Raw genomic sequence first — 16,159 nt, forward strand, 5'->3', positions numbered from 1 at the left:
GCAGCTATAAAAGATTGATAAATACAATTCAACGAAAATATTTGTAATAATAGATAAATAGTGAATGATTAAGAATTTGTTAAAAATAATAAATTAGACAATTATAAGGAATCAGTTAATTTTATATTTTATTATGATTTTTTGAAATCTTAGATAAACATGTATAGTTATAATTTAAAAAAAATTACACATTATAGAATTATCCAAAAATTATATAAAAATTTAATTTTAAAGTTAGATATTATTACGTTATTGCAAATATTATGAAAAAATATATTAAATTTTACAAATGAAGGGCCTTGCACGGTTCTTTTATAGAAATTGAAATTCGAAGAAATTTGAATTTTGATTGAATTTGCTGAATTTTGGAAATATATAGTTTACGTAGGTAATTATGCATAAAAAGAGGCCACCTTCGCACTAATGTCTCATTACTGTGACCGGCTAAAACCTTCAGAATGTTAATCAGGGATAACATCTTCACAACATACGTCAATAACACATTTGTGCGAAGCTGGGCCATTTTTATGCATAATTACCTTTACGTGAAAACACAATAAAAATTTAAAAAAATGTCAAAATAAATGTGATAAGGTTGATGAAGTGATTTCGTCGCTACAAGTCAATTTATTGAAATATCGAAATAAGGCATTATTTCAATATTATTAAAGAACAGTAAATAATATATTAAATAAAGTAAATAATATATTAGAATGTCATAAACAGTTGATCATTTTTATTAATACATTTTACTAATATATTTACATGGAAAAAATGTGTGTGTAGCATCATCGCCGCTGTCATCACCATAACATGATATTTGATATATGATAAAATATAATTAATTAAAAGTATAGTTATTATATAGGTTTTCCCTAAATATTCCTCTTCGGATGGGAGAGAAATACAGCTTCTCTAATTGCTTTAAAAGACTAGCCTCTCAAAATAATTAAACACCTGTTTCATGATTTTTCGTAATTTTTGAACCGTTTCAGAAATATAGGATATGGGAAGTTTATGGACACCCTATATATACATTTACGTACATATTTTCCACGTAAATATAATATCTATGTATTAATAAAAGTGATCAACTGTGTGGGATTCTACTCAATAATACATTATTTATTTCGACATTTGAACGCTTGTAGCGACGAAATGGCTCTATCAAACGATATCGCGGTTAATGTGACTTTTGATTTGCCACAAACTATTTATTTCCAGAGTGTCTGCAAATTTCACCAAACTTCAAAATTCAATTTCCATAAGAATCGTACAGGGTCTTTTGTTTATAAATGACTTTTCTCATTTTCTATGAAATTAACATTCAGAAATTTATAATTATTTAATTGCTTAATTATGCAGTGTTATACGCATACCTTTAATATGAAAAAGAGAAGATATATAATTTTCAAGATAGCTTATATTATATTCTATAGTAGATTTTATAACAACATAAGTATTTAGATAGAGTAATTCATGTTGAACTTGAACTACAAACAAATCCATCATCCGGGAATTTGGCAGAGCCTAAAATCAATTCGATATAATCATAACTTATCATAAATAATCAAAAAGAAAAAGTTTTTGGTACATATCAAAATTAGCTTATTATATGCTATTGTTAAGAATAAAGTTTGTATGTGTGTTTGTGTGTGTAAATTTTTCTGCGATAATTTTCATACAAAAACATATACATATTTAGTTCTTATTAAATTTCTTTCACCGGATTTCTAGAAACTTTAGAGACTTGGAATCTTATAATTTCTTACATTTAAGAAATAAAACAGAATATTTGCACAAATATTTAACAATTATTTATATTGCTAAACTATTAATCATTTGACTGCGTATTCAAATAGCGTTAGTAATAAAATAACCTTGCCGATAATGTATGCTTGATAAAATATATTAAATCCTTCGTTTAAACATGTATGAGGCCATAAGTAAGTTGGTCTGAACAGATTTCTAATATATTTTTGTACCATCCCACGTGTAATTAAGCGCGCAATTATCGTCTTGTATGCGACAGGATCTAATTCTTCATTATAAGTAATATCTGCTTCTCTAAAAATAATTATACATACTAATGTGTATGAAAAATTTTGGATATTAATATAATTTCTTATGTAAATGGATTACAATATAATATGTAATTAAAATAATTTTTAAAATATACCTATATTTAACTATATACAGGGTGTTTCATTTTAATCCGACCAGTCGAATATCTCGAAAACCAAGCCCGGGAGAGAAAAATATTTCAGACAAAAGTTGTTTGGTTTCGAGGGGGCCATAAGATGGTATCATTGGTTTGACCTTGAAGAGTCATTTGAAGGTCACGTGAAGGTCACTTCAATTTTTTTAAATGGAACACCCTATATATTTTTGCACACTCTTGTAGCTTATCTCGAGAGCTTTCCAAAACACTATAATTAAGTACCTTTTCGTTAAGTACTTTTTGAGTTATGAGGGTTGAAATAATTTTTTAATTTTACATAAACCGTAAAATATCTTGTAAAATATTCACTTTTCGATTATCTTACCTTAATACTTTTATGTACAAAATAATGAGAGGAATCAATTGGTGTAAAAAAAACACATAGTTGTTTTTAAGAAAAAATATGGAATTGTTAATTGCAAATTACATATATGTGTTTTCTTTACACCAATTGATTCCTCTCATTATTTTGTACGTAAAAGTATTAAGGTAAGATAATCGAAAAATGAATATTTTACTAGATATTTTACGGTTTATGTAGAATTAAGAAATTATTTCAAGCCTCATAACTCAAAAAGTACTTAACGAAAAGGTACTTAATTATAGTGTTTTGGAAAGCTCTCGATGTCAGCTACAAGAATGTGCAAAAATATATAGGATATTCCATTTAAGAAATTTAAGGTGATCTTTATGTGACCTTCAAATGACTGTTCAAGGTCAAATCATTGTCACCATCTTATGGCCCCCTCGAAACCAAACAACTTTTGTCTGAAATATTTTTCTCTCCCGGGCTTAGTTTTCGAGATATTCGACTGGTCGGATTAAAATGAAACACCCTGTATATTACCGATAAAAAATAAAACCCAAAGTCTGTTTCATATCATTTTGTAAATCCGGGATTACGACATGATCCACTTTGCTCTCAAATGAAACAGAGGTCCGCGCAAGTCCTGTCCTCAAAATATTCCAATTACGAATGTATACACTAGCGGAAGAAATAACAGTTTTCGCAAATTCTAGATGCGGTTCCGATTGTGGTCTGAACCATATGGATGAACGAATTGTTTCATCCGAGAGGATGATCTGATGAACACCCGATACTAGAAATGCTACACTATCTATGGAGATCAAAGGAGTCTTGTGAAAACATGTCCACATCATAATATCGGATATAAATATGGTAGTTTCTGTCGGCATATTTGACAAAGCTTTGTATTGACAAGCTTTCTATGATGCAGTATGGAAATAACAAAAGTACTTCTTAATTCTGGCTTGTCCCAATATGGAAATATTTGCTGTTTTTTCGCTGGGATACCTGTTGCGATTAACCACCTGCCGTATTTTAATGACATATTTCAGATAATTATTAATTTTAGATAATTGTAAGCGTAGAATGCACAAATGTACAATTTGTTTTTCATATTTCATATATTCTTCTACTTACTCGATTTCTTCATCTTCGTTTATGTACGGAGTTCCGAAAGATTCCCTTACGATATTAATTGAGATTTTATACAGTATATATAGATCGTACATTCCACGCAACAAGACATCACCGAAATCGAGCACGACAATATTGTTTTAATAAAATTTGTTGTTTTTGTTTTATAAAGCTTACCATTATTTTGATTCAATTTTGAGTACATTATAATTGTTGTATCCGGTACATAAAAACCTATGTATCGTTTTGCATGAGAAATATTTAAAGTGATTATGCATACGCTATGGAGAAAATCATTGTCTAACATTATCTTCATATTATAATGTGTCGGAAGTATATAATCTGATATATTGCTTGATGTATGAAGAGACACGGTAGTGTCTTTGCTAAGTCCTAGCGTAAGCAAAAAAATGCATTCCGTGTATTATTACGCGAGTCGGATTGAGAGTATAACTCGATATTTTTATTTCTCATATAACCGCTCAACTGATCGAGTTCTTAGTAGAATTAATCGATAGCTTGGGTTTAAATTAAATAATAAAAGTGTTTTTATTTTTGCGCTACGTGCTCTGTAAACGGAGATATCATGATGCAAAGTCTGAAATGTGAAAATTTCGATTAAGAAACGTCGTCATAGTCATCGTCAACTCCTCTTAATGTAACAAAGAATATACAGAAATACGTTTCCAACGTCTGCCACAAGAATGCGCTAGCAGTGATTCACGCGACGCAGCGTTAGTAGCGCTCTGTGGCGTTAACGATGCTTATGAATACGTTCTAAAAGGTTAAGTGTGTCACTTCAGGTAATTATATAAAATAATAATATACATATAACATTTATATATTTAGATTAGATTGTATCTATATTATTATTTCAGATTATATATATATATATATATATATATATATATATATATATATATATATATATATATATATATATATATATATATCAAGAGACACGGTAGTGTCTACTTCACTACAGCTATAACATGGACGTGGACACAGCGAGTGACAATACATCTATCGACGACAAGATAGATGACTTTTGCGAAAATCCGACGCGGGATGCATTAACGGAAGGTCTTATGAGTCTCTTGAAACCTACGGTGGATCAACTGGACGAGAGAATTCGCGCCACAAGGTGACGTCAAGTTTTCTGTTCAGCGCGCATGCAATAATAGTAACATTTATTTTTCGCGTTTCTTCTTGCAAATTTACGTATATTTATTATTCTTATATTTCTTTCACAGTACGTACTATTTATTGCAAAATATATGTTTATTCATCGAATTGTAACGATAAAAAATTGCGATTTACTTACACAAGCAACATATATATCTTATTGTTACCTATTTTACAAGAATTCTTGAGCATTTTGAAAATCATTTTCAATTTTCATATATAATTATTGGAATGTTATAAAAAATTGTGCTTCTATCATGTACTACAAGTTGCGTACAAAAGTTGCGAAGAGTATTATTTTTTATGCATAACTATTCTCTTTGTTATAGGATATGTCAAATAGAGCTGAAGCAGCGGATTGTTATTACTTAACATTGATTACTTTGCAAGTTTTATAAAAGAAATTTCTTACAATTTTCACCATAAATTATGGAAACTCCAGTAGTTAATTTATCAGATGAAGAACTCAAGACGGTTTATGATCCTTCTGAGGATTCGTATCTTTTAATAGATACTTTGGAAGAAGATTTAGACATTCTGCATGCGATGAAACCTGTGATTTGTTTAGAAATAGGTAGTGGTTCTGGTATAGTCATCACAGCTCTAGCAATGGCATTGAAAAAATATAATGCTCATTTTATTGCAATTGATATAATCATTATAACATAGAATATTGAAATTCAAAATTTCAAAATTAAAAATAATTTATGCTTTGCGAAAGAAAATTAAAAATGAAAAGTAGTTTATGCAAAAGCATAGAAAGAAAAAATCATCATAACATAGAATATTGAAATTCAAAATTTCAAAATTAAAAATAATTTATGCTTTGCGAAAGAAAATTAAAAATGAAAAGTAGTTTATGCAAAAGCATAGAAAGAAAAAATAAATACTCTATGCTATGATGATATTACATACACACACGCACACGCATGTACACATATACAAACATATTTTTATATCATCATAACGTAGAATATTTAAATTTTCAAAATTAAAAATAGCTTATGCTTTGCAAAAGGAAATGAAAAATAAAAAGTAGTTTATGCAAAGCATAGAAAGAAAAAACAAAAAGACACATTTATAAAAAATATTCTATGTTATGATGATACACACGCACAGACGCACACGCACAAACTAATCATGGAAGAAGTAATGGAGTCAGTAATTGAATTATCGTCATCGTTACATGTTGAGGCTGAAGCGATTTTAAAAGAAATCATCATAACATAGAATTTTTAAATTTCAAAATTAAAAGTAGCTTATGCTTTGCAAAAGAAAATTAAAAATAAAAAGTAGTTTATGCAAAGCATAGAAAGAAAAAACGAAAAAACACATTTATAAAAAAAAATATTCTATGTTATGATGATGTACACACACACACACACACACACACACATATTTTTATATCATCATAACATAGAGTATTGAAATTCAAAATTTCAAAATTAAAAATAACTTATGCTTTGCGAAAGAAAATTAAAAATGAAAAAAATGAAAAGTAGTTTATGCAAAAGCATAGAAAGAAAAAATACTCTATGCTATGATGATATACATACACACACGCACACGCATGCACACACATACAAACATCTTTTTATATCATCATAACATAGAATATTTAAATTTTCAAAATTAAAAATAGCTTATGCTTTGCAAAAGGAAATGAAAAATAAAAAGTAGTTTATGCAAAGCATAGAAAGAAAAAACAAAAAGACACATTTATAAAAAATATTCTATGTATGATGATACACACACACACGCACACACACACACACGCACACGCATACACATTTAAATATTAATAAAAATTAAAAATATTATTTCTATAACGGGCTGAGGTTCTTGGATTGGAACTTCGGCCTCGGCCTCGTCCTCTCGACCGTCCCGCTCTAGCCCATCGTGCACGCGGTTGTTCTACAATAAAAGAAATATTTTAATGTTATTTTATTTGAATATAATATTTAAAGAAGAACTGCACGGATTAACTATATTGAAAGTTAATAAATCTAATTTTAATATATGTACATTCAGATTCATGAATTTAACATTACGCAAAATACTTTTAGCCTTTTAAAATATAAAAATAATTATTTGTGAATTAAAAATTTTTTTTGTAAAATATAATTTATACGACACAAAAATTCATGAAAATACAAATTTTAATTCTATAGAAGGCTAAAAATACTTTGGGCAATGTTAAATTCATAAATCTGAAAATGTAATAGATTTATTAACTTTTAACATAGCTGATTCATTTAGCTGATTCCTTTATAATTAACGTGCCAATTATATAATTCAAAATTATTTACCTCTTACTTGCCCCGCTGTCATTATCGGTGACGACGGCGGCGGTGGCAGCGGTGACGACGCTGACGGCGATGGCAGCGGTGACGACGTTGACGGCGGCAGTGGCGGTGGTAGTGATGCCATCGTTGGTGGAGGCGATTCTTTTTGTGTTTCCATTAATTTTTGTGTTTCCATTAATTTTTGTATTTTTTTTTTAAGTATTATATTTTCTTTTAAAGCCGCTTCAGCCTCAACACGTAAAAAGGACGACAATTCAATTTCTGGCTCCATTTCTTCCATATTGTAGGTTCTGAAAGAATGGAAACATATAAAATACATATTATAAAATATGTTTAGAAATGATAGTAGAAATGATAGATAATAAATGATTAATCTTCATTTTAATCTTTTATTGTAATGCATATATGTATTGTGTGTGCAACACAAATATGAATTACAATAAAAAATAAGTAATTACAATAAGTGAATTACAATAAAAATAGTAAAATAAATTTTTATTCCCTTGTTATCTATCATTTCTTACGCATATGTATTAATAATATAATGTGTTACACTTACTTTTTAGGATTTTCTTCATTTTCTTTTTCGTTAGATCTGAAAATAGAAATGTATAAAATATATTGTACAATATAAAATATTTTTATATTATGTATTACAATAAAAGATTAAAATAAAAATTAATTCTTTGTCATCTATTTTTATTATATATTTCTATATTTTTATTATATATATGTATTACAATATGTATTACAATAAAGTGTTAAAATAAAAGTTAACCAAGTATTGGGTATGCAATACATATGCATTATAATAAAAGATTAAGATAATAAAATATTAAAATAGATTATAAAACATTTTTATAATGAAATAATAGATTGTTATCTATCATTTCTATAAAAAATTTTATAATATTTTATTATTTTATATATTTTATTATTTTAATCCTTATTGTAATGCATATGAGTTGCACACACAATATTTGGTTAACCTTTATTTTAATCTTTTATTGTAATACATATATATGTGTTATACGCAGAAGTACATATAGTTACGTATCGCAACAACTAATGGTTAGTTTTAATTTTAATGGTCTATTTTAATTTTTTATTATAATGCATTTGTATTGCGCATGCAACATATAGTAATATACAGGGTTTGTCAAAAGTGTGGAAACCCCTAAATATCTCACTAACGGTGCATTTTAGAAAAAAATGTTTCAGGCAAAAGTTGTTTGGTTTCAAAGGGGCCATAAGACGGTACCATTGGTTTGACCTTGAAGAGTCATTTGAAGGTCACGTGAAGGTCACTTCAATTTTTTTAAATGGAACACCCTATATATTTTTGCACACTCTTGTAGCTTATCTCGAGAGCTTTCCAAAACTCTATAATTAAGTACCTTTTCGTTAAGTACTTTTTGAGTTATGAGGCTTGAAATAATTTCTTAATTTTACATAAACCGTAAAATATCTTGTAAAATATTCATTTTTCGATTATCTTACCTTAATACTTTTACGTACAAAATAATGAGAGGAATCAATTGGTCTAAACAAAACACATAGTTGTTTTGAAGAAAAAATATGGAATTGTTAATTGCAAATTACATATTTTTTCTTCAAAACAACTATGTGTTTTCTTTAGACCAATTGATTCCTCTCATTATTTTGTACGTAAAAGTATTAAGGTAAGATAATCGAAAAATGAATATTTTACAAGATATTTTACGGTTTATGTAAAATTAAGAAATTATTTCAAGCCTCATAACTCAAAAAGTACTTAACGAAAAGGTACTTAATTATAGTGTTTTGGAAAGCTCTCGAGATAAGCTACAAGAGTGTGCAAAAATATATAGGGTGTTCCATTTAAAAAAATTGAAGTGACCTTCACGTGACCTTCAAATGACTCTTCAAGGTCAAACCAATGGTACCGTCTTATGGCCCCTTTGAAACCAAACAACTTTTGCCTGAAACATTTTTTTTTTAAATGCACCGTTTGTGAGATATTTGGGAGTTTCCACACTTTTGACAAACCCTGTATATGTATTATAACAATCATTAGTTATTGCGATGAGTAATTATATGTATTTGTATGTATAATACATATATGAATTATAATAAGACACATTTAAATAAAAGTTAAACAGTATCATGCGTGAAACATATATAATAGAAGATTATAATAAAAGATTGAAATAAAATATATAAAATAATAAATTATATTATAAAATATCTTTATAGATATTATTAATAATCATTGCTTACCTTTTGTGAGTTTCATTATCATTAATTGTTGCTGGTTCTTTTTCGTTTCTGGAACTGTAAATGTATAATATAAGTTATAAAATATTTGTATAAAAATGATAGAAAACCCTTTCGATCAGTCCCATATAAAAGAATGTTGTAATGTATCAACAATAATTTCGTGAAGACTGCTTCATATTCTGCATTATTTGATGAACTGTGAAAAAATATTTAGGTAAGTTGCCAACACTACCGTGTCTCTTGATAATTTGTCTTTATTTCCCTTACTATTAAAAATAGAATTAAATAACTCACTTTTTCTCCGTTCCATTTATATATTCAATGATGAATTAGATAAGCAAAGCAACGATTATTCATTAATGGATTTATAAGTATTAATTGTGAATAATAAATGTAGATTTCTAATGACATATTGATTTGTAATTAGCCGTTATTTTTGCAATAAGAATAGCAAAGAAGTTTGAAGGATTTGAATATCTATATAGTAAGCAAAGAGGACCGTCGAATTTTAATGAAATATGACGGGGGTGGTGGCGGGTTCTTTGCTCATTTATTTAAAGATGTTTAACATATAGTACAAAAAAGAGTGATATCCCTAAAAAAATTACCCTTTTAAAAAAAAGGTAAAAAAAGGCTAAGTCCGCGTAAAAAAACAGTATATGTATTTGCAAAATAGTGTATTATTAACTGTAAAAAACTATTGTAAAAAACCTGTCTCCAAAATAGTGTTATTTTAAAACTGTAAAAAACTACTGTAAAAAACCTATCTTCAAAATAGGATTATTGTAATCTACAAAATAGTTATTTTAATCTGCACAAAATAGTGTTATTTTAAACCGTAAAAAATTGTTCTACAAATTATTTTAATTTTGTGTAAAATTGTATATCCTACAAAAATAATGATATCAAAAAAATTGCGCTAAGTGAAAATAAAAACTTATAAAAATATTTTAACTAAAAAAAGTTATACAAAATAGTTGTTTTAATTTTCTACATTATATCCTAGAAAAATGATGATATCCAAAAATTACGCTAATTGAAAATAAAAACTTAAAATATTTTAACTAAAAAAAATTGTACAAAATAATTGTTTTAATTTCCTACAAATAATATTAAAAAGTTGCGCCAACTGAATAAAAATTTTCACTATAAAATATACATTTCTTTTTTATTTCCAATATTAAAAGAAAAATGATATTAAATGAATTGTAATATATCTATTATAAAAAATCGTTGAAAATATGAACAATCATATACATTGCAATAATCATATGCATATATCCTGAAAAGTTTAATTAAAAAAAAAAAAAAGGAAATGATAATACAAAATACAAAATTAATAAAAAAATTAAAAATTAAAAAATTAATAAAAAAAAATAAAAATTTATTTAAAAATTAAAAATTAATACATATAAAAAAATTTTAGTTAAAAAACTTAGCGCTGCTACGTTGAATAATGTGCTAATGAAATTAGCAGCGCTAAGTTTTTTAACTAAAATTTTTTTATATGTATTAATTTTTAATTTTTAAATAAATTTTTTTTTTTTATTAATTTCTAATTTTTAATTGTTTTAATAATTTTGTATTTTGTATTTTGTATTATCATTTCCTTTTTTTTTTTTAATTAAACTTTTCAGGATATATGCATATGATTATTGCAATGTATATGATTGTTCATATTTTCAACGATTTTTTATAATAGATATATTACAATTCATTTAATATCATTTTTCTTTTAATATTGGAAATAAAAAAGAAATGTATATTTTATAGTGAAAATTTTTATTCAGTTGGCGCAACTTTTTAATATTATTTGTAGGAAATTAAAACAATTATTTTGTACAATTTTTTTTAGTTAAAATATTTTAAGTTTTTATTTTCAATTAGCGTAATTTTTGGATATCATCATTTTTCTAGGATATAATGTAGAAAATTAAAACAACTATTTTGTATAACTTTTTTTGGTTAAAATATTTTTATAAGTTTTTATTTTCACTTAGCGCAATTTTTTTGATATCATTATTTTTGTAGGATATACAATTTTACACAAAATTAAAATAATTTGTAGAACAATTTTTTACGGTTTAAAATAACACTATTTTGTGCAGATTAAAATAACTATTTTGTAGATTAAAATAATCCTATTTTGAAGATAGGTTTTTTACAGTAGTTTTTTACAGTTTTAAAATAACACTATTTTGGAGACAGGTTTTTTACAATAGTTTTTTACAGTTAATAATACACTATTTTGCAAATACATATACTGTTTTTTACGCGGACTTAGCACCTTTTTTTACCTTTTTTTTAAAAGGGTAATTTTTTTAGGGATTGTTTAATACACTGCGCACTGCGATTTTCGATTCTTCATCGATTCCTTTGATTTTTGATTCTTCATCATCCACATGACTCGCTGTTGCTATCATGTCAAGGTATATTATACTATTACTTAATAATAGTTTTAAGAATGTCATGTTGAATTTCACTCGGATATCTATAAAAAACGTTTCTTCAATAAAAACAAAAGTATTTACAAAGAGTATGCAATAAAATCGATTTTTGTGTGAAAAAACGTTCAAGAGAATTTACAAAACACTTCATAAGAAAATACGATTAATTTAAAAAGAAATTAAAATAATACAGTTTAATAAATAAAGGAATGATTAGAAAAGATAAATATAAAAATTATTAAAATGACATATGAAATATTTTTTTCGGACTTGAATATTAGGAGACATGAAGGATGTATTTAGATAATTCCAGTAGGACAAGCACAATAAACATAACTCTTATTTATCTCAATTTAGCTATCTTTAAGATTTGTCCTAGTACAATTACATATTTCAATGTACATATTTATATATATATATATATATATATATATATATATATATATATATATATAATATAAGCATTAAAATGTATGAGAAATGAAGGTATATTCTGAACAACGCGATTTTATACATGATATGGACTATATGTTTACTAACATGTTATTTTCAAGATCAATCTGTTCCTTAAGTAAGAAACGTATTAAAAACATACAAACACTGAACGGAAATCAAATATCATCAAATATTTGAAATTTTGATAATGTAGCGAATCGTATGAAACATTCCAACAAAATTCTAAAAACAATTATGTTAATTAGAAAAAACAATAGGCAATAGAGAGCATGGGAATTAAATTTGACTTAAAGTAAAGTAAATAATCAGGCAATTATGTTAATATTTTTATAACACATGTTTTTGAATAAAATGTTAATTTTTTATTATTTGTTGTTTATTCGTTCATTACACATTCAAATTAATATATCCTACTGGTCCTAGACATTCATTATAAAAAATATTTTAAAAACAAAACACGGGTAATATTATACGTTTTTAAGATAGATAATTTCATAGCTTAGCTAATGAGATAATATTTTATATAGCTTAGATAATTTTATAGCAATAATATAAAATTAATTACACAATAATTTTATAACGTCAAAAAGAAATTTAGCTTATAAATTTTACACTTTCTATATGTCAAAATGGTCGAAACATGCTATTACAGTATAAACGTCAATGTCTTCATTTTCTTCATTAACTATAATGTATGCAAAAGATAAAAATAATATTTACAATAAAATAAGTTAGTCGATTTGAAAATTAAAGAAAATCTTTTATAAAATAGAAAGTCTTTTATAAAATAAAAGCGTTACCTGTTACTCCACACAATTTTGTATGCACATTTAAAGAAAGAAAGATAAATATTTTATTATATATTTAATGCCTTATCCTACTAGTTGAATTAGCTAGGTTTAATATCAGATTTACCACCAAAAGCATTCAATCGCGTACTTATCGCTTCAAGAGACTATCATGATCTGATGGCTCTGTCGGCATACCTGACAGTATATAGAATGTACGTAGTGTTATATAAATATCGTCTTGATTATACGTAGCATAGGATATCTTACATATTGACAGAAGTCAATAAGTATAAACTTGTTTATGTTTTTTATTCCATTTTCGTATGAAGCATTTATTTATAAAGACAATTTTTCTAAGAAACTATTCGCGAGAGAAAATTAATTGAAGAATTATAATCGCGCTTATACTTGCATGTATTGGCCGATCTTTTTTCATTAATATCTCGAAATTTTACGCTGTGGTTTTCAAAATGATATGGGATTTTTTAGTTCAGTTTAGCGATATTTACTTATGGTTTTACTTTGTTGAGAGATACTGGGAACACCCTGTATATACAGGGTTTGCCAAAAGTGTGGAAACCCCTTAATATTTCGAAAAATACGCATTTTAAAAAAATGTTTCATACAAAAGTTATAGGGTTTTATGTGGCGCATTACACAGCAACATTATTATGACCTCGAATAGCGTTGTCAAGGTTATGTGAAGGTCACCTCCAACTTTTTAAATGGGACACCCTATATGCTTTTGCATATTCTTATAGCTTATCTCGAGAGCTTTCCAAAACACTATAATTAAGTTAGTTTTCATTAAGTACTTTCCGAGTTATGAGGCTTGAAATCATTTCTTAATTTTACATAAACCATAAAATATCTAGTAAAATATTCATTTTTCGATTATCTTACCTTAATACTTTTATGTACAAAATAATGAGAGGAATCAATTGGTGTAAAGAAAAAACATAGTTGTTTCTAAGAAAAAATATGTAATTTGCAATTAACAATTCCATATTTATTCTTAAAAACAACTATGTGTTTTCTTTACACCAATTGATTCCTCTCATTATTTTGTACATAAAAGTATTAAGGTAAGATAATCGAAAAATGAATATTTTACTAGATATTTTATGGTTTATGTAAAATTAAGAAATTATTTCAAGCCTTATAACTGGAAAAGTACTTGATGAAAAAATACTTTATTATAGTGTTTTGGAAAGCTCTCGACATAAGCTATAAGAATATGCAATAAAAAATAGGTAGTTCCATTTAAGAAATTAAAGGTGTCCTTGACCTCACCTTAACGATGCCATCCAAGGTCAAACCAATGACACCATCTTATGTTCCCCTCAAAACCATACAATTTTTGTCGAAAACGTTTTTCTCTAAAATGCTTAGTTTTTGAAAGAAAAGGGGTGTACGGGTGGTCTAGGACACTCTGTATATTTTAAACGGATTTGATCACTTATAATATAGTATATTACTCTTTACACTAAAAGAAAAGGGGACCGTTATATATAAAGTTAATTCTCTGCTTAGATAACGTAATACAACTTTTGGCACCAATGTATAAATAGCAAATGTGATCAAATAAGTTACTATTATATATTATGTATTATAATATATATATATATATATATATATATATATATATATTTAATCTCATATAAAACTTATCACAAACAAAGAATTCACAAGATATATAATAAGCAGTAAATGCTTTATATATCTGCAGAGCAATTTGAAATGGACATATAATAAATATAATCTGCCGATCGTTTACTATGGCCGGTATTCATAGTCCGTTCTTATATTTAAGGTAGCTCCCTCGCGAAAAACTACGAAGCGAAATATGTTTATACTCATAGATTTCATGCCCCTGAATCCAATGGTGACCTTATTTTTGCCCCAAGCCGGACAAAATCTCGAGAAAATCAAACTCAAACTTTGAATTTTTTACATGGGCTCTTATGGAAGAGTGGTCCACAATCATTTGCTCATGCTCTTTACAAAGAAAATTTAATTAACTCAGCAACTACACTATGACTTACTTGTAGAAAAAATCTTCTTCTTTCTAATTCCGCTTTGCAAAATAAAGGTAGCCGGCCATTTTTTCGAGATATTTGTCAAAAAAGAAAGTAAACATTGATTTCACGGTTATGAGAGGAAGTCTGTCGGGCCTCCATGTTCTTGTACTCAAGCGCGCGAATTTTGAAAAACGAATCGTACCAATTATGATAAATGGAAGAGTTACAAATGAATGAACAAATAAAAGCAAGATTTTTTTATTCTAAATAAATATTTTACTTTTTAAAATTGATTTTAACAAATACTTTGAACACATCTGGAGATTTTTTTGGCATATTCTAATAAATAAATACAATTATACTTGACAATTTTTTTAATTGTTTTAGAATATGTAAACAAACCTCGCATAACCTCTTTAAAGCTTTTTTTTTCTCATTCCCCAAATATACTTTTCTTCTCATAAATTGGCCTTTCCTTCGACCTCTGGAAATCCTTATTGCATGTAGCGTTGATTTTTTTTGCGATTTTGGAGAGTGTTCATTCATCTTTCGTTTTCACAAATTGCACTAATGGATCGTTTTGAAGCACTGGCATACAGTCGCGTGTTTACGACGACGACACTGATATACAGGCAATATAGGTATACACACTAACTGTGTTACCGACACTGACGAAGTCAAAATAGTTCTCGTGTAGTCATTTGATTAGAGCAGTAGGCGAGGGAGCTACCTTAAGATCGTCTTAAGAACCCATTCAACCAATCAAATAACTGCAATGCGGTCATTAATTGGTTGAATGGGTTCTTAAGACGATCTTAAATAAGAATATAAGAACGGACTATGAATACCGGCCTATAACGATTTAAATGTGTTCGTAACCATCGAGAATGTCAACTTAATCGGATGACAAGTGCAAGTATAGCTAACATGCTTCAATTTTGTGCCTTTTGCTGATGGCTTTATTAAAAAGTATGATTTTTTTTAATTAAAATGTGACAAAACAAATGCTTTATATATGTTACAAATTATTTC

At 27.0% G+C, this 16,159-nt stretch overlaps 2 protein-coding genes and 1 long non-coding RNA gene across 3 annotated transcripts in view; 1 reads left to right on the forward strand and 2 right to left on the reverse strand.

The window, feature by feature from the left end:
• The window catches only part of LOC145975037 (uncharacterized), a 35,799-nt gene extending 32,226 nt beyond the window's left edge, over window positions 1-3,573 (reverse strand). Inside the window, exons 1-2 of the mRNA XM_083105175.1 lie at window positions 3,480-3,573; window positions 3,196-3,339 (exon numbers count right to left, since the gene is read on the reverse strand). Of these exons, the coding sequence (XP_082961301.1) occupies window positions 3,196-3,339; window positions 3,480-3,573 (238 nt within the window). The remainder of the gene's footprint in view (window positions 1-3,195; window positions 3,340-3,479) is intronic.
• Window positions 3,574-4,573: 1,000 nt separating this feature from the next.
• LOC145974698 (SNAPIN protein homolog) lies at window positions 4,574-7,849 on the forward strand. The gene is made up of 2 exons (XM_083104704.1): window positions 4,574-4,806; window positions 5,177-7,849. Exons 1-2 carry the CDS (start codon window positions 4,655-4,657, stop codon window positions 5,217-5,219), a joined length of 195 nt encoding a protein of 64 aa, XP_082960830.1. The 5' UTR covers window positions 4,574-4,654; the 3' UTR covers window positions 5,220-7,849.
• Window positions 7,713-9,836, reverse strand: LOC145974700 (uncharacterized). The gene is made up of 3 exons (XR_014439771.1): window positions 9,707-9,836; window positions 9,413-9,608; window positions 7,713-7,748 (listed from the first exon to the last, which is right to left on the reverse strand). It is a non-coding gene; the product is annotated as an uncharacterized LOC145974700 (long non-coding RNA).
• Window positions 9,837-16,159: the final 6,323 nt, after the last annotated feature.

This window comes from Camponotus vicinus, unplaced genomic scaffold (assembly GCF_025532165.1).
Source record: "Camponotus vicinus isolate PSW18456_S1 unplaced genomic scaffold, iyCamVici1.0 SCAF_7, whole genome shotgun sequence".
In the NCBI taxonomy this organism is placed as follows: domain Eukaryota; kingdom Metazoa; phylum Arthropoda; class Insecta; order Hymenoptera; family Formicidae; genus Camponotus; species Camponotus vicinus.

What these genes read in the sequence shown, in the direction of transcription:
- LOC145974698 (XM_083104704.1), top strand. Translation starts at nt 4,655, where the DNA reads ATGGACGTGGACACAGCGAGTGACAATACATCTATCGACGACAAGATA. An exon ending in GAGAGAATTCGCGCCACAAG is followed by an intron (nt 4,807 to 5,176) that starts GTGACGTCAAGT and finishes TCTTTGTTATAG; the next exon opens with GATATGTCAAATAGAGCTGA.